The 23,436-nt window shown below is 38.9% G+C and overlaps 1 protein-coding gene and 1 pseudogene across 1 annotated transcript; both read left to right on the forward strand.

The window, feature by feature from the left end:
• Positions 1 to 2,571: 2,571 nt before the first annotated feature.
• On the forward strand, positions 2,572 to 3,602 carry LOC126084558 (olfactory receptor 11G2-like). The gene has a single exon (XM_049899167.1). It carries the CDS (start codon positions 2,667 to 2,669, stop codon positions 3,600 to 3,602), a length of 936 nt encoding a protein of 311 aa, XP_049755124.1. The 5' UTR covers positions 2,572 to 2,666.
• Positions 3,603 to 18,519: 14,917 nt separating this feature from the next.
• On the forward strand, positions 18,520 to 19,550 carry LOC126084559 (olfactory receptor 11G2-like; annotated as a pseudogene).
• Positions 19,551 to 23,436: the final 3,886 nt, after the last annotated feature.

A 23,436-nucleotide genomic window follows, 5' to 3' on the forward strand; every position in this document is an offset into this window, starting at 1 on the left:
GAAAGCTGGCCCAGCAGGTCTGAGTTAGCTCAGTAGAAGACCAGGCTGATTCCAGCTGCTGACCTGTAGAGGCCCCTGCTTTCTAACAAGGCCACTTGCTCAACCAAGGATCTTCCATTGTTCTATTGTCAAATTGATGGTCTTTGCTTTCCTGTCCCTATAAATATGCAGAACAAGAGTCAGCACACCATGGTTCATGGATCAAATCATCTGGCCTGTTGCCTGTTTTTATATAACCAGCTCACTAAGAATGTTTTTAACATTTTTAAATGGTTGGAAAAGTCAGTAGGAGAGTAACATTTCATAAAACATTTGACATATGTGATGTTAATTATATGAAATTCAAAACATAAAGTTTTATTAGAATACAGCTATGTTCATTTATTTAGGTATTATGTGTGGCTACTTTTGCACTACAAAAACAAAGTTGAGTTGTTACAACAGAGACTATAAGGCTCACAAGCCTTAAATATTTGAGAAAAAAATTTACCCCACCTGGTGTAGTGCATTACAGGGGTGGAGGCTTCTACTGAAAGGAAAACCTTGGTGAGTGCACTTCAAATATGCACACATCTCAGTAGGGTCATGAGAGCTCAGGGGAAGCTGGACTCCCTGTTACTGTCCAGCTTGTCCATTTTTTCTCCAATGAGCCCTATTTTATATAGAGAGAGGTTATGTTAGTGGAGTATGTGTGTGGGTGTGTAAGCGAGAGAGAAAATGAGAGAGCTTGATAGAACCATGAGATGAGCTTGAAGGTGTTTGTTGTTGTTGTTAGGCACAATCAAGTGGATTCTGCTCATAAGAAACCCATGCACAACAGAACAAAATACTGTCCTGTCCTGCACCATCCTCACAATACTTTCTATGTTTGAGCCAATTGTTGTAGCCACTGTGTCAATATATGTTGTGGAGGGCCTTCCTCTTTTTCACTGACTCTCTACTTTACCAAGTGTGATGTCTTTCTCCAGAGACTGGTCTCTCCTGATAACATGTCCAAAGTAAATAAGATGAAATCTTGCCATCCTCACTTCTAAAGTATACTCTGACTGTACTTCTTCCAAGAGAGATTTGTTCATTTTTCTGGCAATCCATGGTATGTTCAATATTCTTAGCCAGCAGCATAATTCAAAGGAATTAATTCTTTTTCCATCTTCCTTATTCATTGTTCAGTTTTCACATGCATATGGAGCAATTGAAAATTTCATGGCTTGGTGTCAGGCATACCTTGGTGCTTTTTTAACACTTAAAATGTTTTTTTGCAGCAAATTTGCCCAATGCAGTATCTCATTTGATTTCTTGACTGCTGCTTCCATGGGCATTGATCGTGGATGCAAGTAAAATAAAATCCTTGACGACTTCAGTCTATTCTCTGTTTATCATGACATTGCTTATTGGTCCAGTTGTGAGGATTTTTGCTTTCTTTATGTTGAGATGTAACCAATACTGAAGGTCGTAGTCTTTGATCTTCATCAGTAAGTTCTTTAAGTCCTCTTCACTTTCAGCCATCAAGGTTGTATAATCTGCATATGGCAGGTCATTAATCAGTTTTCCTCCAATCCTGATGCCATGTTCTTTTCATATAGCCTAGTTTCTCAAATTATCTGCTCAGCATACAGATTGAATAAGTATAGTGAAAAGATACAACCCTGGCACACACCTTTCCTGATTTTAAACCATGAAATATCACCTCGTTCTGTTCGAACAACTGCCTCTTGGTCTATGTACAGGTTCTACAGAAACATAATATAAGTGTGCTGGAATTCCCATTCTTTGCAATGCTGTCCATAATTTGTTGTGCAGATGTTTATTATGGACTTACTGTGGAGACGTTCAGAGGGGCCAAATCAAAGACCACAGTTTAGAGATTTTATTTTATTCTAAGTGAATTGGAAAGCTAACTAAAGTCTGTGTACAAGAGAAGGGAATCATCTGATTTTCATTGTTTAAAGAGCCACTCTGGCTGTTGCATGGAGAGCAGTGTGTTATGAAGCAAGAATGGAAGCAGGAAGCCAGTTAAGACACCATCACAGTGGCCCATGGGAAAAAAGATGGCTTGAACTAGGGCAGATGCAGCCGAGATGGGAAAAGCTTAACTGAAGTTTTGTTAACAAGCTTTTCATTTCTGATTGATCAATGGGAATAAGCAGTTCATAAGCTCGGTTAAGTACTTATGAAGCGAAGATGTGAATTTGGGAGATCTGTGTCTGACCTTGTCATAGATACACAAGGGAGCACCCATGAGTCTTATCTAAGTCATAGGAAGAAGGATTATTATTTGCAGTGAGTCATTTTTCCTGAACACAAAGGGTAAAGTGATTTCTTTAATTTTGGCTGTTTCCCAGGATCATGGGGTTCAGGTAAAACTGAACATCCTCAGGTAATATATATGTGTATTCTACTAAGTGTAAAATCTAATATGAGTATATCTACAACACTCTGCTTTAAGAGCTTATCCATTCTGACCAGTTTACTTGGGCCCACAGTGAAAATGTGAACAAGAGCAAAAAAGCAAGCCAGGAGAGTATTTCAGAATTATACAAAAAGAGTAGCAATTGATACTTATATCTTTGTTTTTTTTCCAAAGATGCTTCAAGTATAGTTCTGGGTCCCCATCTGTCTTCACACTGTTATTCAGTATTTGTTGGTCTTTAACAGCTCACAGACACATGAAAATCTTCAACACCCCCAATAACTCCAGCACCATCACTGGCTTTATCCTTCTGGGCTTTCCTTGCCCCAGGGAGGGTCAGATCCTCCTGTTTGTGCTCTTTTCTGTTGTTTACCTCCTGACCCTCATGGGGAATGGTTCTATCATCTGTGCTGTGCAATGGGATCAGAGACTCCACACTCCCATGTACATCCTACTGGCCAACTTCTCCTTCCTGGAGATCTGGTATGTCACCTCCACTGTCCCCAACATGTTGGCCAACTTCCTCTCTGAGACCAAAATCATCTCCTTCTCTGGGTGCTTTCTGCAGTTTTATTTCTTTTTCTCCCTGGGATCTACAGAATGCTTTTTCTTGGCGGTTATGGCGTTTGATCGTTATCTTGCAATCTGCCGGCCTCTACACTATCCAACCATTATGACTGGACGTCTCTGCACCAATCTTGTGGCCAATTGCTGGGCATTTGGTTTCCTCTGGTTCTTGATTCCTATTATCATCATCTCCCAGATGTCCTTCTGTGGATTCAGGATAATTGACCACTTCCTATGTGACCCAGGTCCTCTTCTAGCACTCACTTGCAAAAGATCTCCTGTGATAGAGCTTGTCTTCTCCACCTTAAGTCCTCTGCCCCTCAGTATTCCCTTTGTGTTCATCATGGGGTCCTACACTCTGGTCTTCAGAGTTGTACTAAGAGTCCCTTCAACAACTGGGCGAAGAAAAGCCTTCTCCACCTGTGGGTCTCATCTGGCTGTGGTTTCACTTTTCTATGGCTCAGTACTGGTCATGTATGGAAGTCCGATATCTGAGCATGAAGCTGGAATGCAGAAAATTGTGACCCTGTTTTATTCTGTTGTGACCCCTCTCCTTAACCCTGTGATATACAGTCTTCGGAACAAAGATATAAAGAGAGCCCTGCAGAAATGCCTGGGAATATAAAATATATATATATGTAAAGTAAAAAGACCCTTGAGAAGGACAACACACAATGCAGGGGAAGTCACCACAACTGGACTAAGCCAAAAGCGAAGAAGTTTCTTGAATACAACCAAACACTTGGAGGGACAGAGTAGTAGGGGTAAGGGTCCTGGGGCTATGGTTTCAGGGGACATCTAGGTCAATTGGCATAACAATGTTTATGAAGAAAATGTTCTGCACCCCACTTTCTTGAGTGGTATCTGGTGTCTTAAAAGCTAGCAAGCAACCATCTAAGATGCATCAATTGGTCCCAACCCACCTGGAGCAAAGGAGGATGAAGACCACCAGAGACGCAAGTAAATATGAGCCCAAGAGACATAAGGGCCACATAAACCAAAAACTCTGTCAGTCTGAAACTGGAAGGAGTAGGTGGTACCTGGCTGTCACCAATGAGTGCCCTGAGGGTGAACACAAGACAGAGTCCCTGATGGAGCAGGAGAAAAGTGGGGTGCAGAAATCAAATTCTAGTAAAAAGACCATACTTAATGGTCTGACTGAGCCTGGAGGGACCCCAGAATACATGGCCCCTGGACGTTCTGTTAGCCCCAAACTAAAATCATTCCTGAAGCCATCTCCGCAGACAAAGATTAGACTGGATTATAAGACATAAAATGATACTGGTGAAGAGTGTGCTTCCTAGCTCAAGTAGACACATGAGACTAAGTGGGCAGCTCCTGTCCAGAGACGAGATGAGAAGGCAGAGTGGTATTGGAGCTGGTTGAATGAACAGGGGAAATACAGGGTGGAGAGGAGGAGTGTGTTTTCACATTATGTGAAGAGCAACTAGGGTTACATAACAATGTATGTGTAAGTTTTTGTATGAGAAACTGTCTTGAATAGTAAACTTTCACTGAAAGCACAATAAAAAAAGATGCTTGATCAATATTAAACTCATATTTAACCTCTTTTTCAGATCAAAACAAAACTGTTATCATTCATATAATTGTTCATCCTAGTATGAAACACCTGTGAGTCTGTTTCTTTTGTCTATTTCTTCACTTAATTTTTGATCATTTAGTCCTGTTTCTTAGCATGCCTCAATTTTTTTTTTTCTTTTTGAAAGGGGGACTTTGCTTTTAAAAAATTCTGAAGACATTGTGCATAGTAACCCAATCAAGGTAAGGTTTTCTTTGATCAGGTAGATAGAGTAGAGGTAGACAGTTTTAATCCCATTTAAAAGTTATTTTTATGTGTTTTAAAGATGGTCTATGTCAGCTTTGATCTTACGTCCAGGATATGGCACTTACTCAGGAACATGGTCTTCATGAGACCTCAACTGAAGCCTGAACTGTTTTCCATTCCCCTCCTACTTAGCGTGCCCTGACTCCTATTTCTGTACTCCTTGCACCCTGTGACTCCTGAATCTCTGCACATCCCTTTAGACTCTCATTTCCTGTGTTCTGCTAGATTTCCTGAAGTCTCATCTTGGGTATGAATAGACTAGGAATCCACGAATGCCTTGAAGGAAGATTTCATCAAGTTTTGGGTGTCACTTCTCTGAGGTCCACCTCTCTCAAGAGTTTGTTCCTCCAACATCTGCTACTTTGGCAGCTGAAAACTCCAAATCTTCTATCTCCTCAGTTCAATAAATTCTGATTTATACCTCCACCTCCCTCGCCCACTCTCTTCTCCATGCCTCCACATCCCCATATTCCCCTACCTCCTTCCTGCTGATGTCCAATTAAGGGAAAGAATCAGTGAGGTGTCTGATGAATCTATTATTCCTGAAAAATCTTTGCACATACTCCAGATATGAATCTTTGTTTATCCTGGTGTGTTATGGTACTGCAGAAAGTTCTGCCTTTAGAAGAAAAAAGGGAAGGAACAAAAGTCAGATCCAGTGATTTTTCTGAAAGAGATTGCTGCTTTCAGTTATATCTACTTCATATTTCTGAGTAAGTGTATTCCTAAAAATTTAATTATAAAGCAAATTTCTTTATATCTCTTCAAATTGATTTATCTCACTAAGTGAAAATGGACTCTGTTATGGAATGAATTGTGTCCCCAAAAATATGTGTCAGCTTGCCTAGGAGACCATGATTCCCAGTATTGTGAGATTGTCCACCATTTTGTCATCTGATGTGATTTTCCTATGTGTTGTAAACCCTACTTCTATGATGTTAAAGATGCAAGATTAAAGGTAGTTATGTTAATGAGGCAGTGCTGAATCTATCAGATTAGGTTGTATCTTGAGTCACTCTCTTTTTAGATATAAAAGAGAGAAGGGAGTAGAAAGACAGGGAGGTATCATGCCACCAAGAAAGAAGAGCCAGGAGTGTGTGCATCCTTTGGACCCAGGGTCCCTGCACTGAGAAGTTCCTAGACCAGGGGAAGATTGATGACAAGGACCTTCCCCCAGAGCTGACAGGAAAAGCTTTCCCCTGGAGCTGGCACCCTGAATTTGGACTTCTAGACTCCTAGAATTTGAGACAATAAACCTCTGTTTGTTAAAGCCATCCACTGTTATAGTAGCACTAGATAACTAGACAGACTTCTAAAATAGCAAATATGATCTTAACAAATAATTCAGAAAGACCATTTTTTAAAAATAATAATAAAATTCTCTTCTAAAATATTAATGCTAATTTTAGCTCTGAAAATGCCTGTGGCTTTGGAATATGCTTGTTTGTATTGCTCTGTTTTACCCACACACATTTATCCAAAATGTATGACAGTGGAAGATATGAAGTAGATGTTGAGTAAGAAGTTGTTTCATTTCTAGGAGAGTTATGCACAGGGCCGGGAGATCTGGAGCCTAGAGGAGGTCTCCTACTTCCATGTTGTTTAGCTAAATTGATTCCCTGAAAGGTTTTCCTTTTTTTATTATGTTTTTTTATATGTATATTAAAAAGAAAAGTGGAACAATTGGCAACAGTTGAAAAAGACTAGACGAGTTAATAGCATGCTGTCAATGTTAGTTTCCTGATTTTAATAATTATATTGTGGCTATTGAAGATGTTCATATCTGGGGAGTCTCAATGGAAAACATATGTGAATTCTTTGTCTTGCTTTTTTCGTGTTTTTGTAAGTTCGAATTTATTTCGAAATGAAAGTTTAAAAATCACACCTGTACTCTGTCTATTCTTTCTCGAAAATCAGAGGGAGTCCTGAATCTAAAACCACTCACTAGAGTTCCATGGAATAGCTTCTTGTATCTCAACCATCTCAACCTATGTCACTTTGACAGATTTTCCTTGAGACTTCCGGTAGGCACTCTGGGCGGGCTTGAAGGTTGATTGATTATATTTAATGCCAACTCTGAGAAGTTTGGGACTGGAAAAAGTAACTTATTCTTGGTAGGTAAATAAAGGCAGAAGGCATCAGGGTCTCCAGGGAAGGTAGGCCCCAGAGGAAGGGAAGAATTAACAAGAAACAGTCTCCTGACATTGTTCTTCTAGATGTAGTAAATTGATGCACGTAGAGAAGGGAAATAGGAAGCAGTTCCTTCGGGGTTGGCTTGTAATCCTTCCATCCTCCAACAGACACCAGAGAGCTTCACCCAAAACCTATTTTTACTCCTTCACTCTTTGATGGTTATTGTAGAGAAGACGTCTTCGTTCCAGGAAGATCAAAACTTTTGAAGAAACTTCAGGTTTGGGTTCATTTCCCCCTTGCCCACAAGAAATATAGAGCTGGAAAAACTGCTGCTCTCTAGAAAGGTACCTGCTTACTTTGCTTCAGCTATACATTATACAGCTAACAATTTCTAAGCATCAGTATTTGTCAGAGGCTAGAGAAGTTACTTCTGCATATGTTATCTCATTCAGAGTCTTCAGCCCTTTGATGAAAGGATTATTAGTACATTTTAGAGTGGGAGAGATTAGATAATCATTAAAATAATTTATTTGACAAAGTTCCCCCAGTTGGTAAAATACGAGTTGTAATTCAAACCTTAGGCTCCTTACTCCAAATCCGTTGCTTCTCTGCTTACCACTTATCACAAATGGGAAAATTGTTTTCTATTTCAAGGGCTTTTTAAAAATGGGATGGATGTAACCAAATTTCCAGATCAAATGAAACAGATGGTTATGCTGCTGTGAGAGATGGCACAGCAATAATGCTTCCAGTTGTTGTGCCTTCTTGGACGAGCCTTAGGGAAAAAGTAAAAACCAGAGAAATATGTTTCACATATGGCACAGGATCTGCCTCACTTGGGTCTGATCTATCCCAACCTTCCTGAGATACAATGCAGGGGAGGGGTGGAGTTTGTTTTGTTTTGCTTTGCTCATAAACTCGTTCTGAGCAGCCTAGGTACATAAACACAGCTTTAACACCACTGTACCCATCATCTCACTCCCTCTGCACAGCATCTTCTGTGCTGGTTCAGGGAAATTTGGCTACCTGCTATGACAGCTCCAGCTCAGACTTGTTCTGAGTAAACATCACGGCTGCTCTCTGTACAGAGAAGCTAAGTAATAAAAGGTAAGTAAAAATAGCCTTGTTAAAAACAGCTTTTTGACCCACTGTTAATTCAAGTAGGTCAAACTAAAAGAGTGTGTGTACACAGAGAATCATTTTTTATACCTTCTTGTTTTCTAGGGCAACTTTGTGAGGCTCTCAGAGTTGGAGAACTGTTCCGAGAGGGAGCCGACCTGGATCTTTTGGCTTCAATTTTAAGTGACAAACTCTCCATTATTTGTGTCTGAGAGATAAATGTAAATAAAATATCTATATCTTTTTTTTTAATCAATTTTTATTGTGCTTTAAGTGAAAGTTTGCAAATCAGGTCATTCTCATACAAAAATTTACGTACACCTTACACCTTACTATACACTCCTAATTGCTCTCCCTCCAATGAGACAGCACAGTTCTTCCCTCCACTCTCTCTCCTCAAGTCCTTCCGGATAGCTTCTGGCTCCCTCTGCCCTCTCATCCCCCCTCCAAAAAGGAGATGCCAACATAGTCTCATGTGTCCACTTGGTCCAAGAAGCTCATTCTTTACCAGTATCATTTTCCATCCCCTATTCCAGTCCAAGCCCTGTCTGAAGAGTTAGTTTTGGGAATGGTTCTTGTCATGGGCTAACAGAAGGTCTGGGGACCATGGCTTCCGGGATCTCTCCAGTCCCAGTCTCACCATTAAGACCGGTCTTTTTTCAAGAATTTGGGGTCTGCATCCCACTGCGCTACCACTCCCTCAGGGTTTCTCTGTTGAGTTCCCTGTCAGGGCAGTCATCGGTTGTGGCCAGGCACCTTTTAGTTCTTCTGGTCTCAGGATGATGTAGTCTCTGGTTTATGTGCCCCTTTCTGTGTTTTAGGCTCATAATTACCTTGTGTCTTCGGTGTTCTTCATTCGTCCTTGCTCAAGGTGGGTTGAGACCAAGTGATGCATCTTAGATGGCCGCTTGCTAACGTTTAAGACCCCAGATGTCACTCTCCAAAGTGGGATGCAGAAGGTTTTCTTAATAGATTTTATTATGGCAATTGACTTAGATGTCCCCTGAAAGCATGGTCCTCAAACCACCACTCCTGCTATGCTGACCTTTGAAGCATTCAGTTTATTCAGGAAACTTGTTTGCTTTTGGTTTAGTCTCTTCATGTTGACCTCTCTTGTATTGTGTATTGTCTTTCCCTTCACCTAAAAAAAAAACTTATCTACTATCGAATTAATGAATACTCCTTTCCCTCCCTCCCTTCTTGCCTTCCCCCCCGCCCCTTCTCATGACCATCAAAGAATATTTTCTTCTCTGTTTAAACTGTTTCTTGAGTTCTTATAATAGCGGCTTTATACAATATTTGTCCTTTTGCAACTGACTGGTTTCACTCAGCATAATTTCTTCCAGGTTTATCCATGTTATGAAATGTTTCACAGATTCGACATTGTTCTTTATCGATGCATAGTATTCCATTGTGTGAATATACCATAGTTTATCCATTCATCCGTTGATGGGCATCTTGGTTCCTTCCAACTTTTTGCTGTTGTAAACAGTGCTGCAGTGAACATGGGTGTGCATATATCTGTTCATGTAAAGTCTCTTATTTCTCTAAGATATCTTCCAAGGAGTGGGATTCCTGGATCATATGGTAGTTCTGTTCCCAGATTTTTAAGGAAATGCCGAATCGATTTGCAAAGTGGTTGTACCATTTTACATTACCACCAGCAGTGTAGAAGTGTTCCAGTCTCTGCACAACCTCTCCAACATTTACTATTTTGTGTTTTTTGGATTAATGGCAGCCTTGTTGGAATGAGATGGAATCTCATTGTAGTTTTGATTTGCATTTCTCTAATGGCTAATGATCATGAGCATTTCCTCATGTATCTGTTAGTGGCCTGAATGTCTTCTTTAGTGAAGTGGCTGTTCATATCCTTTGTCCATTTTTTAATTGGACTGTCTTTTTGTAGTTGAGTTTCAGCAGAATAATGTAAATTTTAGAGATCAAATGCTGATTGGAAATGTCATAACTAAAAACTTTTTCCTTGGTGAAGTCTTTGGATGAGCATAGGTGTTTGATTTTTAGGAGCTCCTAGATATCTGGTTTCTCTTCAGCATTTTTCATAATGCTTTGTATTCTGTTTATGCCTAATGTCTCTATTTTTTCTTCCATGATCTTTATCATTTTAGTCTTTATGTTTAAGTCTTTAATCTATTTTGAGTTCGTTTTTGTGGATGGTGTGAGATATGGGTCTTGTTTCATTTTTTTGCAGATGGATATCCAGTTATGCCAGCACCATTTGTTAAAAAGACTCTCTCCCCCAATTAACTGATTTGGGCCTTTGTCAGATATCAGCTGTCCATATGTGGATGGATTTATGTCTAGATTCTCAGTTCTGTTCCATTGGTCCATGTGTCTGTTGTCGTACCAGTACCAGGCTGTTTTGACTACTCTGGCGGTATAATAAGTTCTAAAATCAGGTAGTGTGAGGCTTCCCACTTTGTTCTTCTTTTTCAGTAATGCTTTACTTATCCGGGACCTCTTTCCCTTCAATACGAAGTTGGTGATTGGTTTCTCCAGCTCATTAAAAAATGTCATTGCTATTTGGATCGGAATTGCATTGTAGGTATAGATTGCTTTTGGTAGAATAGACATTTTTACAATGTAAATCTTCCTATCCATGAGCAAGGTATATTTTTCCACTTACGTAGGTCTCTTTTGGTTTCTTGCAGTAGTGCCTTGTAGTTTTCTTTGTATAGGTCTTTTATGTCTCTAGTAATATTTATTCCTAAGTGTTTTATCTTCTTGGGGGCTACTGTAAATGGTATTGATTTGGTGATTTCCTCTTCAATGTTCTTTTTGTTGGTGTAGAGGAATCCAACTGATTTTTTAATGTTTATCTTGTATTCTGATTCTCTGCTGAACTCCTCAATTAGTTTCAGTAGTTTTTTTTAGGATTCTTTAGGGTTTTCTGTGTATAAGATCATGTTGTCTGCAAATAGAGTTACTTTTACTTCTTCCTAACCAATCTGGATGCCCTTTATTTCTCTATCTAGCCTAATTGCTCTGGCTAGGACCTCCAGCACAATGTTGAATAAGACTGGTGATAAGGGACATCCTTGTCTGGTTCCCATTCTCAGGGGGAATGCTTTCAGACTCTCTCCATTTAGGATGATGATGGCTATTGGCTTTGTATAAATGCCCTTTATTATGTTGAGGAATTTTCCTTCTATTCCTATTTTTCTGAGAGTTTTTATCATGAATGGGTGTTGGACTTTGTCAAGTTCCTTTTTATCATCAATCGATAAAATCATGTGGTTCTTGTCTTTTGTTTTATTTATATGGTGGATTACATTAATTGTTTTTCTAATGTTGAACCATCCCTGCATATGTGGTATAAATTTCACTTGGTCATGGTGAATTATTTTTTTTGATATGTTGTTGAATTCTATTGGCTAGAATTTTGTTGAGGATTTTTGCATCTATGTTCATGAGGGATATAGGTCTGTAATTTTTTTTTTTTTTTTTTTGTGGAGTCTTTAGCTGATTTGGTATCAGGGATATGTTGCTTCCTATAATGAGTTTTTTTTTTTATAATGAGTTAGGGAGTACTCCATCCTTTTCTATGCTTTGAAATACCTTTAGAAGTAGTGGTGTTAACTCTTCTCTGAAGGTTTTGTTGAACTCTGCAGTGAATGTGTCAGGGCCAGGGCTTTTTTTTTTTGCGTAGAGTTTTTTGATTATCTTTTCAATCTCTTTTTTTGTTATGGGTCTATTTAGTTCTTCTACTTTTGTTGGTGTTAGTTTAGGTAGGTAGTGTGTTTCTAAGAATTCATCCATTTCCTTTGAGGTTTTCAAATTTTTTAGAGTACATTTTTTCTAGTAATCTGATATGATTCTTTTAATTTTATTTGGGTCTGTTGTAGTTTTACCCATCTCAGTTCTTATTCTAGTTATTTGTTTACTTTCCTGTGTTTCTTTAGTCAGTCTGGCCAACGGTTTATCAATTTTGTTAATTTTTTCAAAGAAACAGCTTTTGTTCTTGTTAACTCTTTCGATTGTTTTTCTGTTCTCTATTTCATTTGATTCTGCTCTAATTTTTATTAATTGTTTTCTTCTGGTGCCTAATGGTTTCTTTTGTTGCACTCTTTCTGTTATTCAAGTTGTGGGGACAGTTCTTTGATTTTGGCCCTTTCTTCTTTTTGTGTGTGTGTATTTACTGATATAAATTCACCTCTAAGCACTGCTTTTGCTGTGTCCCAAAGGTTCTGATGGGCAGTGTTTTCATTCTCATTGGATTCTATGAATTTCATTATTCCCTCCTTCATGTCTTCTATAACATAGTCTTTTTTCAGCAGGGTATTGTTCAGTTTCCAAGTATTTGATTTCTTTTCCCTGGTTTTTCTGTTACTGATTTCTACTTTTATGGCCTTAAGGTCTGAGAAGATACTTTGTAATATTTTGATGTTTTGGATTCTGCAAAGGTTTGCTGTATGACCTAATATGTGGCTTGTTCTAGAGAATGTTCCATGTGCACTAGAAAAGAAAGTATATTTTGCAGCTGTTGGTTGGAGTGTTCCATATATGTCTATGAGGTCAGGTTGGTTGATTGTAGCATTTAGATCTTCCGTGTCTTCATTGAGCTTCTTACTGGATATCATGTCCTTCACCAAAAGTGGTGTGTTGAAGTCTACTACTATAATTATGGAGGTGTGTATCTCACTTTTCAATGCTGATAGAGTTTGTTTTATGTATCTTGGAGCCCTGTCATTTTGTGCATAAATATTTAATATGGTTATATCTTCCTGGTAAGTTGTCCCTTTAATCATTATATAGTGTCCTTCTTTATCCTTTGTGATGCATTTAACTTTAAAGTCTATTTTGTCAGAAATTAACATTGCCAGTCCTGCTCTTTTTTGATTGTTGTTTGCTTTATTTATATTTTTTCCAACCTTTGAGTTTTAGTTTGATTGTGTCTCTAATTCTAAGGTGTGTCTCTTCTAGACAGCATATAGCTGGATTATGTTTTTTTTAATCCAATCTGCAACTCTCTGTCTTTTTATTGGTGCATTTAGTCCATTTACATTCAGTGTAATTATAGATAGGCATGAGTTTAGCGCTGTCATTTTGTTGCCTCTTTTTGTGTGTGGTGACAATTTCATTTTTCCACTTACTTTTTTGTGCTGAGAGGTTTTTCTTTGTAAATTGTATGTCCCTCTTTTTCATAGTAGTTGAATTTGTTTTGGCTGAGTCCTTTTGTCTATCTTGGTTTTTTATTTTGAAGTATGGGATTGTTAGTCCTGTTTGTGGTTACTTTAATCTTTAACCCCTATTTTTCTAAGTGTAAACCTAACTTGTATCTCCCTATATCTCCTTGATTTCCTTTCCATGTGGAAGATCTGTGCCTCCTGTATTTAGTTCTTCTTTATTAATTATTGTCATCTTTGCCATAATTACATCAATGTTTCCCTGTTTTAACCTTTTTTTTTAATTGCTTTATTTTATTTTTGAGATTTCCTTATCTGAGTTGATATCAGGATGTCCTGTTCTGTGTCTTTGTGTTGTACTGACATCTGATACTATTGATTTTCTCACTAAAGAATTTCCTTTAGTAATTCTTGTAGCTTCGGTTTGGATTTTACAAATCCTCTAAGCTTGTTTTTATCTGTAAATGACACAATTTTGCCTTCATATTTGAGAGTTTTGCTGGATATATGATTCTTGGCTGGCAATTTTTCTCCTTCAATGCTCTATATATGTCATTCCATTCTTTTCTTGCCTGCATGGTTTCTGCCCAGTAGTCCGAACTTATTCTTATTGATGCTCCTTTGTAGGTGACTTGTTTTTCCCCCTGGCTGCTTTAAAATTGTTTCTTTATCTTTGATTTTGGCAAGTTTGATGATAATATGTCTTGGTGATTTTCTTTTAGAATCTGCCTTGTATGGGGTTCGATGCGCATCTTGGATAGATATGCTCTCATCTTTCATGATGTCAGGGAAGTTTTCTGCCAGCAAATCTTCAATAATTCTCTCTGTATTTTCTGTTATCCCTCCCAGTTCTGGAATTCCAATCACTCGCAAGTTATTCTTCTTGATAGAGTCCAACATGATTCTCAGGGTTTCTTTGTTTTTTTAAATTCTTTTATCTGATTTTTCTTCAAACATATTGGTGCCAATTGCTTTATCCTCCATCTCCCCAATTCTGCATTCCAATTCCTCAATTCTGCTCCTCTGACTTTCTATTGATTTGCCTAGTTCTGTAATTTTATTGTTAATATTTTGAATTTCTGAACGATGTCTCTCTATGGATTCTTGCAGTTTATTAAATTTTTCATTATATTTTTGAATTATCTTAATTTCTTCAACTGCTTTATCTGTGTGTTCCTCAGCTTTTTCTATAGATTGCCTTATTTCATTTCTGATGTCGTTCCTGATGTCTTGAAGCATTCTATATATTAGTGTTTTATATTCTACCTCTGGCAATTCCAGGAGTGTATCTTTATCTGGGAGAGATCTTGATTCTCTGTTTTGGGGATTTGTAGAAGCAATCATGGTCTACTTCTTTATGTGATTTGATATCGACGGCTGTCTCCAAGCCATCTATAATTCATTGTAGTAATTTATTTTATATTTGCTCACTGGGTCTTATCTTCTTGTTTTGTTTAGTTTCATTATACCCAGATGGGCTACTAGAGTGTGCTAACTTGATTGTTGGAGTCTTTGAAGCATTTATGTCCTGTTAACACATGGTTAGATCTGTTACCAAGTATATAAGCCTATGAGTCCATCCACTATCCTTGAATAGAATCAGCTCAGGTGTCCTGATAGTCGGTCACCTGGTGTGTGGAGTAGGCTGTCTTCTACTATCTTAGAGGAGTAGTGGTGATGGTTGTATGCACCGGTTTCTGGCAGTGAGAGTGGGTCACACTCTGAGGAGGGTAGGATGCTGAAAGCCTTCCCCCAAGTGCCAGTGAGGAAGGAGTGTCTCTGTTCTCTAGGGTGCTCTGGTGGGTGGGCTCTGCAGCTGTACCTTTTGGACCCAATTCTTGTTCTTGTAAAGACTGGTAGACACCACTATCCTCAGACCCCTTCCATGGGTGGATAGGTGGTATGGATGGAGCCTCAGCCCTCAGTTCCCTGCTGTGGGTAGGTGAGGACTCTGTTTAATAGGTAGAATAGTATCAGACCTCCAAAACCTGCCTCTCCACTGCTCAGCTGAAACAATTACAGTCAGACCTCTAACAGAATTGCCTTTGCATTATAATAGCCACCTGATTCCATGTAGTGGTGAAAGCCAAAAGCTGTGGATCTCTTATCCCTGGAGCAGAGATGCTTCTGTTCTGATCTTCTGATTTAGGGAAGTCAGGAAAGGATTTTTCCCCTGATTGTTAATTGCTGCTTTTCCCAGGTGAGGAGAATGGGTTAGAAAAGAGCATGACACTTCTATCTCTTTCCCATGGAATTTGAATGTTAATGAAGCCAACTGGGGCAGGGAGGGAAGGGATTGGGATCAGATAGATAGGAAAGAGTAGCAGAGTAAAAAAAACAAAATCATTTATCTTGTGTGGGAAGGGCTGTTCTATTTGAGATTGCAGAGGGTTGTGTAGCCTGTGTGCACTGGCTAGGTCCCCACTGAGATTTGTGCTGACATTGCCCCAGGGGGTTAGGGATGTGTACTGTGCTTGCCTTGTCTCTGGAAGCCACCATCAGCCCCACCGCAGTCATGTCAAAGCACAGCACCAAGGGATCAGGGCTGAGGTGGTGCTCACGGGCTCCTCAACTGGTCACTGCTTCTTCTTGGTTTCTTGCTTACCTGTCACTCAGGTCGGTGTGTAGACTGTTTGCACTGGCTGGGTCCCCGCCGTGATTGCCCCAGGGCATTAGGGCTGTGTCCTGTGTCTTGTCTTGTCTCAGGAAGCCACCATCAGCTCCACTGCACTTGTGCCAAAGCACAGCACCAAGGGATCATTGCTGAGGTGCTGTGCTGGCTCTGGAACTGGTCACTCCTTCTGCCCAGTCTCTCGCTCCCCATCAGGTCAGTGTGTAGCCTGTGTGCACTGGCTGAGTCCCCACTGAGATTGCCCCAGGGGGTTAAGGCTGCATTCCTTGCTTGCCTTGTCTTAGGTAGCCACCATCAGCCCCACTGCACTTGTGCCAAGGACAGCACCAAGGGATCAGGGCTAGGGCATTGTGTGCCGGGTTCCACAACTAGTCACTGCTTCTGCATGGTCTCTTGCTCCCCTGTCACTCAGATCAATTCCTTAGTTCTGTGTTTGATGGTCAGGGTTCATAGACTGTCATGTACATAATTGATTCACTTGTTTTTTCGGGTCTTTGTTGCAAGAGGGTTCAGTGGAAGCTTCTTCCTAGTCAGCCATCTTGGCACCACCTAAAATATGTATATCTTAAAGCCTTGATATCGTGTGTAGTTGTCATATATTTGGAATAAGAATAAGCATTTTGTATTGAAAAATGGTTAAGAATCATATAACCAAACTCTCTTATACTTCATAAAGGTTAAAAGATTTCACTGGAGTGCCTAATCAGCTCTGTTGCAAGGCTAAACCTAGAATCTGCATCCCACTCTCTCTTCTACTTCTGCATCCAGGATTGTGGGGTCTTAATTAGCTTTAGGCGCAGGAGAGAATACCATCTAGGGTGGAATATGTTCTACCACCCAGCTTATTCAATCTCCCATTACTTCCTTTAAATGGAATTCCCCTGAAATCTAAGTGAATTCTCTAGTGGCCTCAAGTCATTTAGAACCATTCTTCTATATGCCAGCTCCTTAAATTTCATCTTAAATGTTTTTTAAAATTCAAAAGAAGTAACTGGTAAAAATCTATTTATCTATCCATATCTCTCTCTTTCTTTCCTTCTCTCTCTTTCCCTCCTTCTCTCTCCCTCTGTTGTGTATGTATGGATATAAATACTTTATGTAGAAAGAGAGTATATATACATATTTTCTGTGTTTGTAACAGTGTAGACAATCATTTTTAACAAATACTTGCATAATACCTACACTCTTCCTCAGACTCTGCTGGGCATGGGCATAAACAGTGAGCATGAAGAACGATAAGAGTCAGGAAAAGCCTTGGCTATTCTTAGAAACAGAAAGGCCAAAGTTATAGTACTGAAGTATTGTGTTGGGGAAGGGTATGAGTGTATGAGTGTGTCATTGTGTGTGTGTGTGTGTGTGTGTGTGTGTGTGTGTAGAGACATATTTCGATGGCTTTGGAAACTCATTTCAGTACCTTAGCTAAAAGCTGGCCAGCAGATCTGAGTTAGCTCAGTAGAAGAACAGGCTGATTCCAGCTGCTGGCTTGTAGAGGCTCCTGCTTTCTAACAAGCTCACTTGCTCAACGAAGGAACTTCTGTTTTTCTGTAGTCAAATTGATGGTCCTTGCTTTCCTGTCCCTATAAATATGTAGAGCAGGAGTGAGCAAACCATGGTTCATGGGTCATCTCTGGCCTGCTGCCTTTTTGTTATATTACAGCAAACTAAGAATGTTTTTTACATTTTTAAATGGTTGGAAAAATCATTTGGAGAGTAACATTTCATAAAACATTTGACATAATGTGATGTTAATTATATGACATTCAAATTTCAATGGACATAAATAAAATTTTATTAGAATACTGCTATGGTCTTTCATTTAGGTATTATATATGGCTATTTTACCCTGCAAAAATGGAATTAAGTTGTTATGACAGGCACGATATGGTCCACAAGCCTAAAATAATTAAGAAAAATTTGCCCACCCCAGGTATAGGGTATTATAGGGGTGGGTGAGTCCTTCACTACTGAAAGGCAGGCCTTGGTGAGTACAATCCAAATATGCACAACTCTCAGTGGGATGATGAGAGCTCAGGGGATGGTGGGTCCCCTGTTACTTTTCATCTTGACAATTTTTCTCCAGTGAACCTTATTTTAAATGTGCAGAGCTTATATTACTACAACATGTATGCACACCCCATGTGCACAACACTGTGTGTGTGACAGAGAATGAGTGAGAGTTTGATTGATAGAACCATGAGATGAGGTTGGAGGTGTTTATTTTTGTTGTTGTTAGGCACCATCAAATCGATTCTGCTCATAACAACTCCATGCTCAACGGAATGAAACACTGCCTGGTCCTGAGCCATCTTCAAAATCCTTGCTTTGTTTGAGCCCATTGTTTTAGCCACTGTCAATCCACCTTGTTGAGGGTCTTCCTTTTTATCACTGACCCTCTACCGCATGAAGTATGACATTTTTTCCAGGGATTGGTCCCTCCTGATAACGTGTACAAAGTACATGTTACGAAGTCTAGTCATCCTCGCTTCAAAGGCACATTCTGGCTGTACAGATTTTTTTGTTTTGCTGGCAGTCCACGGTATATTCAATATTCTACACCAACAAGTTTACTTGGTCCCACAGTTAAAATCTGAATGAGAGTAAAAAACCAAGCCAGGATAATATTTCAGGATTATAGATAAAGAGTAGCAATTGATACTTAATTCTTTATTTTCTTTCCAAAGATGCTTCAGATATAAATCTGGGGCCCCATCTGTCTTCACACTGTTATTCAGTATTTGTTGGTCTTTTACAGCTCACGGACACATGAAAATCCTCACCACCCCAAACGATTCCAATACCGTCACTGGCTTCATGCTCTTGGGCTTCCCTTGCTCCAGGGAGGGTCAGATCCTCCTGTTTGTGCTCTTCTCTGTTGTCTACCTCCTGACTCTTATCGGGAGTGGTTCCATCATCTGTGGTGTGCACTGGGATCAGAGACTCCACACTCCCATGTACATCCTTCTCAGCAACTTCTCCTTCCTGGGGATCTGGTATGTCACCTCCACTGTCCCCAACATGTTGGCCAACTTCCTCTCTGAGACCAAAATCATCTCCTTCTCTGGGTGCTTTCTGCAGTTTTATTTCTTTTTCTCCCTGGGATCTACAGAATGCTTTTTCTTGGCGGTTATGGCATTTGATCGCTGTCTTGCAATCTGCCAGCCTCTACACTATCCAACCATTATGACTGGACATCTCTGCACCAATCTTGTGGTCAATTGCTGGGTATTTGGTTTCCTCTGGTTCTTGATTCCTATTATCATCATCTCCCAGATGTCCTTCTGTGGATCCAGGATAATTGACCACTTCCTATGTGACCCAGGTCCTCTTCTAGCACTCACTTGCAAAAGATCTCCTGTGATGGAGCTTGTCTTCTCCACCTTAAATTTTCTGCCCCTCGTTATTCTCTTTTCCTTCATCATGGGGTCCTACGCTCTGATCCTAAGCACTGTACTAAAGGTCCCCTCAGCAGCTGGATGAAGAAAAGCCTTCTCCACCTGTGGGTCTCATCTGGCTGTGGTTTCACTTTTCTATGGCTCAGTACTGGTCATGTATGGGACTCCAACATCTGAGCATGAAGCTGGAATGCAGAAAATTGTGACCCTGTTTTATTCTGTTGTGACCCCTCTCCTTAACCCTGTGATATACAGTCTTAGGAACAAAGATGTGAAAAGAGCCCTGCAGAAATTTCTGAAAATATAAAGAAGAGTGCTAATCAAAAAGACTCTTGAGCAATATTAAACTCATATGTAACCTCTTTCTTGGATTAAAAAAAGAAAAACAGGTGTCATTCATATAATTGTTCATCCTAGTATTGATCCAAAACATTAACCACCCATAAGTCGGTTTCTATTGTCTATTTCTTCTCTTGGTTTTTGATCATTTAGTCCTGTTTGTTAGCACACCTCAAATTTTTTTTTTTTTAGAATGTAGTACATTGTGCTTAAAAAATTCTGTAGACATTGGGTGTAGTAACCGAACTAAGAAAAGGTTATCTTTTAGCAGGTAGATAGAGTAGGTGCAGATAGTTTTAATCCCATTTAAAAGTAATTTTTATGTGTTTTAAAGATGGTCTATGTCAGTTTTTATCTTACTCCTGGGATACATTCCTTAGTCAGGAACATGGCCTTCATGAGATCTCAACTGAAGCCTGGACCGTGTACCAAGGCCACTTCTAGTGTGTCCAGACTCCTATTTCTGTACTTCTTGCACCCTGTGTCTCCTGAAATCTCTGCTTATCTCTTTAGACTCTCAGTTTCTGCTTTCTACTAGATTTCTTGAAGCCTCATCTTGCGTATGAACATCTCCAAAAAGGCTCAGACTGAAACCCATTGAGATGATGTTGACTCACAGCAATCCTATAGGACAGAGTAGAACCGCCCCATAGGAGTGGTTGGGGGATTCAAACTGTCAGCCTTGTGGTTATCAGCCAAGCATTTATCTGCTAGCCACCAGAGCTCCACAAACAGTTGAAAAACCAAACCCTTTGCCATTGAGTCTATTCCAAGGCATAGGCACCCCATTAAAAATGAAAAACAAACAGAAAAACCCAAACCCATTGCCTTCGAGTCAATTCTAACTCATAGCAACTCTATAGGACAGGGTAGAACTGCCTCATAAGGTTTCCAAGGAGCAGGTGTTGGATTTGAATTGCTGACTTTTGCTTAGCAGCTGAGCTCATAACCAGGGCTCCAGGAATCCCAAAATGCATTGAAGGAAGGTTTCATCAAATTCTGGGTGTCTCTTCTCTGTGGTCAGCCTCTCTCAAGAATATGTTTCTCAAACGCTTGCTGCTTTTTAGGCAGTTGCAATCTTCAAATCTTCTGTCTCCTCGGTTCAGTAAAACCACTGCTTTCTACTCAGATTTTATTTCTCCATCTCCCAAACCCCAGTCTCTTCCCCATGCCTCCACATCTCCATATTCCCCTCACCTAGTGAATTGTCAGAGCCCTGGTGGCATAGTTAAAAGCTCTCTGCTTGCTAACCAAAAGCTTGGCAGTTTGAATCCACCAGCTGCTTTTTGGAAACCCTATGGGACAATTCTACTCTGTCCTATCATGTTGCTATGAGTTGGAATCCACTCCACGGCAATGGGTTGGGTTTTTTCTTTTTTTTAGTTGTCAAACATCCTGGGATGGGGGTGTGGGAGGTGAATGGAACACACTTCCTTGCTTTTGCCTGCTTCCTGGAGTTGTAGTCCCTGAAGTATTACCTGTGTAGATTGCTCTCCAATCCATTCAAATGATTGCTTGTATTTTGTCCAGGTTTTATAGTTTGTCAGAAGGGTTAATTGCTAAGCTGCTAAATCATGATCATAACCAGGAAAAATATGTTAAAAAAATCAAGACAAAATTGAATTTATACCTGAAAACTTCGTGTTTGCTTTTACATTAGAAAATCAATCTGTGTAATTCATCACTTTAACAAAAGAGTATAAACATTATATCTTGTCAAAACATACAGCAAAACACTATTAAAATTCAATATCACCCATTAAAAAAATTTTTTTTTAGTAAAATAGGGATAAAAGAATTACTTCTTAACTGATAAGGAGGTTTTATTCAAAAAAATAAGGCTACATTAAATACACTTAATGTTTTTTAATTTGAAAGTTTTTCTCTTTGAGATTGAAAAGGAGACAAGGATGCTTATTGTAAACAGTTGTGTTTAAAATTGTACTTGACGTGCAATTGCCAGTGCAATTAGGCAGGAAAAACAAAGTTACAAGGAGTGGAAAGTTGGGATATAAAATTGAAAAAATTGTATACATTTATGTGTAATATCTAAAAGAAATTATTATGGTATAATTGTATATGTATAATATCCAACATAATCTTCCTTGAAAATGTCACGTTTAATAAGTGAATTTTTAAAAATTATTGAATGAGTCAATATACAAATATTAATTTTATTTCTATATACCAGCCACAAAAGCTATAAAATATTTTAATGATACCACTTATAATGGCATCAAAAAATTATCGAATGCCAAAAATTAAATATAACAAAAGATGTACAAGGTCTCATGACAGAAAAAAAAAATTGAAGATTTACGTAAATGTTGGTTGTATTATTTCATGAATTGAAACTTTTTTTTTTTATTATTGTGAAAGTATCAGTTCTCTCCAAATTGCTCTATGGATTTAACAATACCCCAACCAAAATTCCATCAGTTATTTTTAGGAAAATTAACAAGCTAGTCCTAATTTTAATTGAAATAATCATGAATGGAGAATGGGCAAATAAATTGGAGTATATTCAAACAATGTAATACTATATAGCTATAAAAAAATACTGAAGAAAAAGAAGAGAAGGGAAAGAGAAATCCGAAAGAAACGAAGAAAAAATATATAGGTAGATGACTTATATTTCCAGACATCAAGACTTATTACAAAGATAATGACATTGTGACATCAGGGCAAAGGCAAGGAAATAGGCCAATGGAACCAGTTAGCAAGTCGAATAAAAGACCAACAGATATAAAGTCACTTGGTTTATGACAAAAGTGACATTGCAGTGCAGTTACAAGGGATTGCTCTGGAAGTGAAAAGGAATGAACTCCAGGGAGGAGAAATATGTGAATAAATAAAAAACAACCGACTGTTTATACAATAATTATAATAGCTTGTGGAATTTATAACATTTTTTTTTTTTTTAGAAATAAAACATATGAATAAATAGGTTTAAACCACTGTTACCATCTTAAATTGCTCAGGAAGTGGTAAAAGTATTAATTTAAGGTATACCAAAACCAAACCTAAACCCATTGCCCTCCAGTCAATTGCAACTAATAGCGACACCGAGTAGAACTGTCCCATAGGGTTTCCAAGGAGCACCTGGTGGATGTGAACAGATGACCTTTTCATTAGCAGCCTTAACACTTAAGCACTGTATCACCAGGGCTCTAATTTAATGTATAGACTGTAATAAATTAAGGATGCATATTATAATTTCTAGAATAATTATTCAAGACTGTATAACTAAAAAGCTAGCAGAGGAAAAACGAAATAATAAAATTACTTGGATAATCCAAATAAGAAAGAAGGAATGAAGGAACAAAGAACAAATAGGACAAATAGAAAAAAAATAGTCTATCAGTAATTAAAGCCTGGAAGTAAAAATTTATAGTTGTCAATTGTGTGAAGAAAACACACCCTCAGAGAATATAAACAATATACATTTTTAGCATTTTATAAACTTCGCAGTGAAAAAGACTTTTCCTGGAAACAAAAAGAAGTTCTCTGTAAACCCATACAGACATCTCACCATTGCCTTTTTAACACACTCTTCCTGCCTTCGCTCTAGAGGCCAATTTACCCTAAAATTTATGAAGACTATGGATGGAAGAAAGGATGCTATGCCAAGGACTCTGGAGCACAAATAATCCCAAGGAGGGACTGAAGGCTTCACAGAAATCTCTAAGATACAACTTTAGTTGCACCCCTTGAGAATCTCAACAACACTCTCTTCTGCTTCTTTCTCCTGCCCCCGTTTTTGAAATTGCCTCATGAGTTCTTACCTCAGTGTTTCCATCAACTCTGAAGCAAAAGTAACGCCCAGGTTAACTTTGTTATTTCCTTGGATTTGG

Source organism: Elephas maximus, chromosome 10 (assembly GCF_024166365.1).
Source record: "Elephas maximus indicus isolate mEleMax1 chromosome 10, mEleMax1 primary haplotype, whole genome shotgun sequence".
Taxonomy (NCBI): domain Eukaryota; kingdom Metazoa; phylum Chordata; class Mammalia; order Proboscidea; family Elephantidae; genus Elephas; species Elephas maximus.

Excerpts from the sequence above, each read along its gene's own strand:
- LOC126084558 (XM_049899167.1), top strand. The coding sequence starts at position 2,667 with ATGAAAATCTTCAACACCCCCAATAACTCCAGCACCATCACTGGCTTT.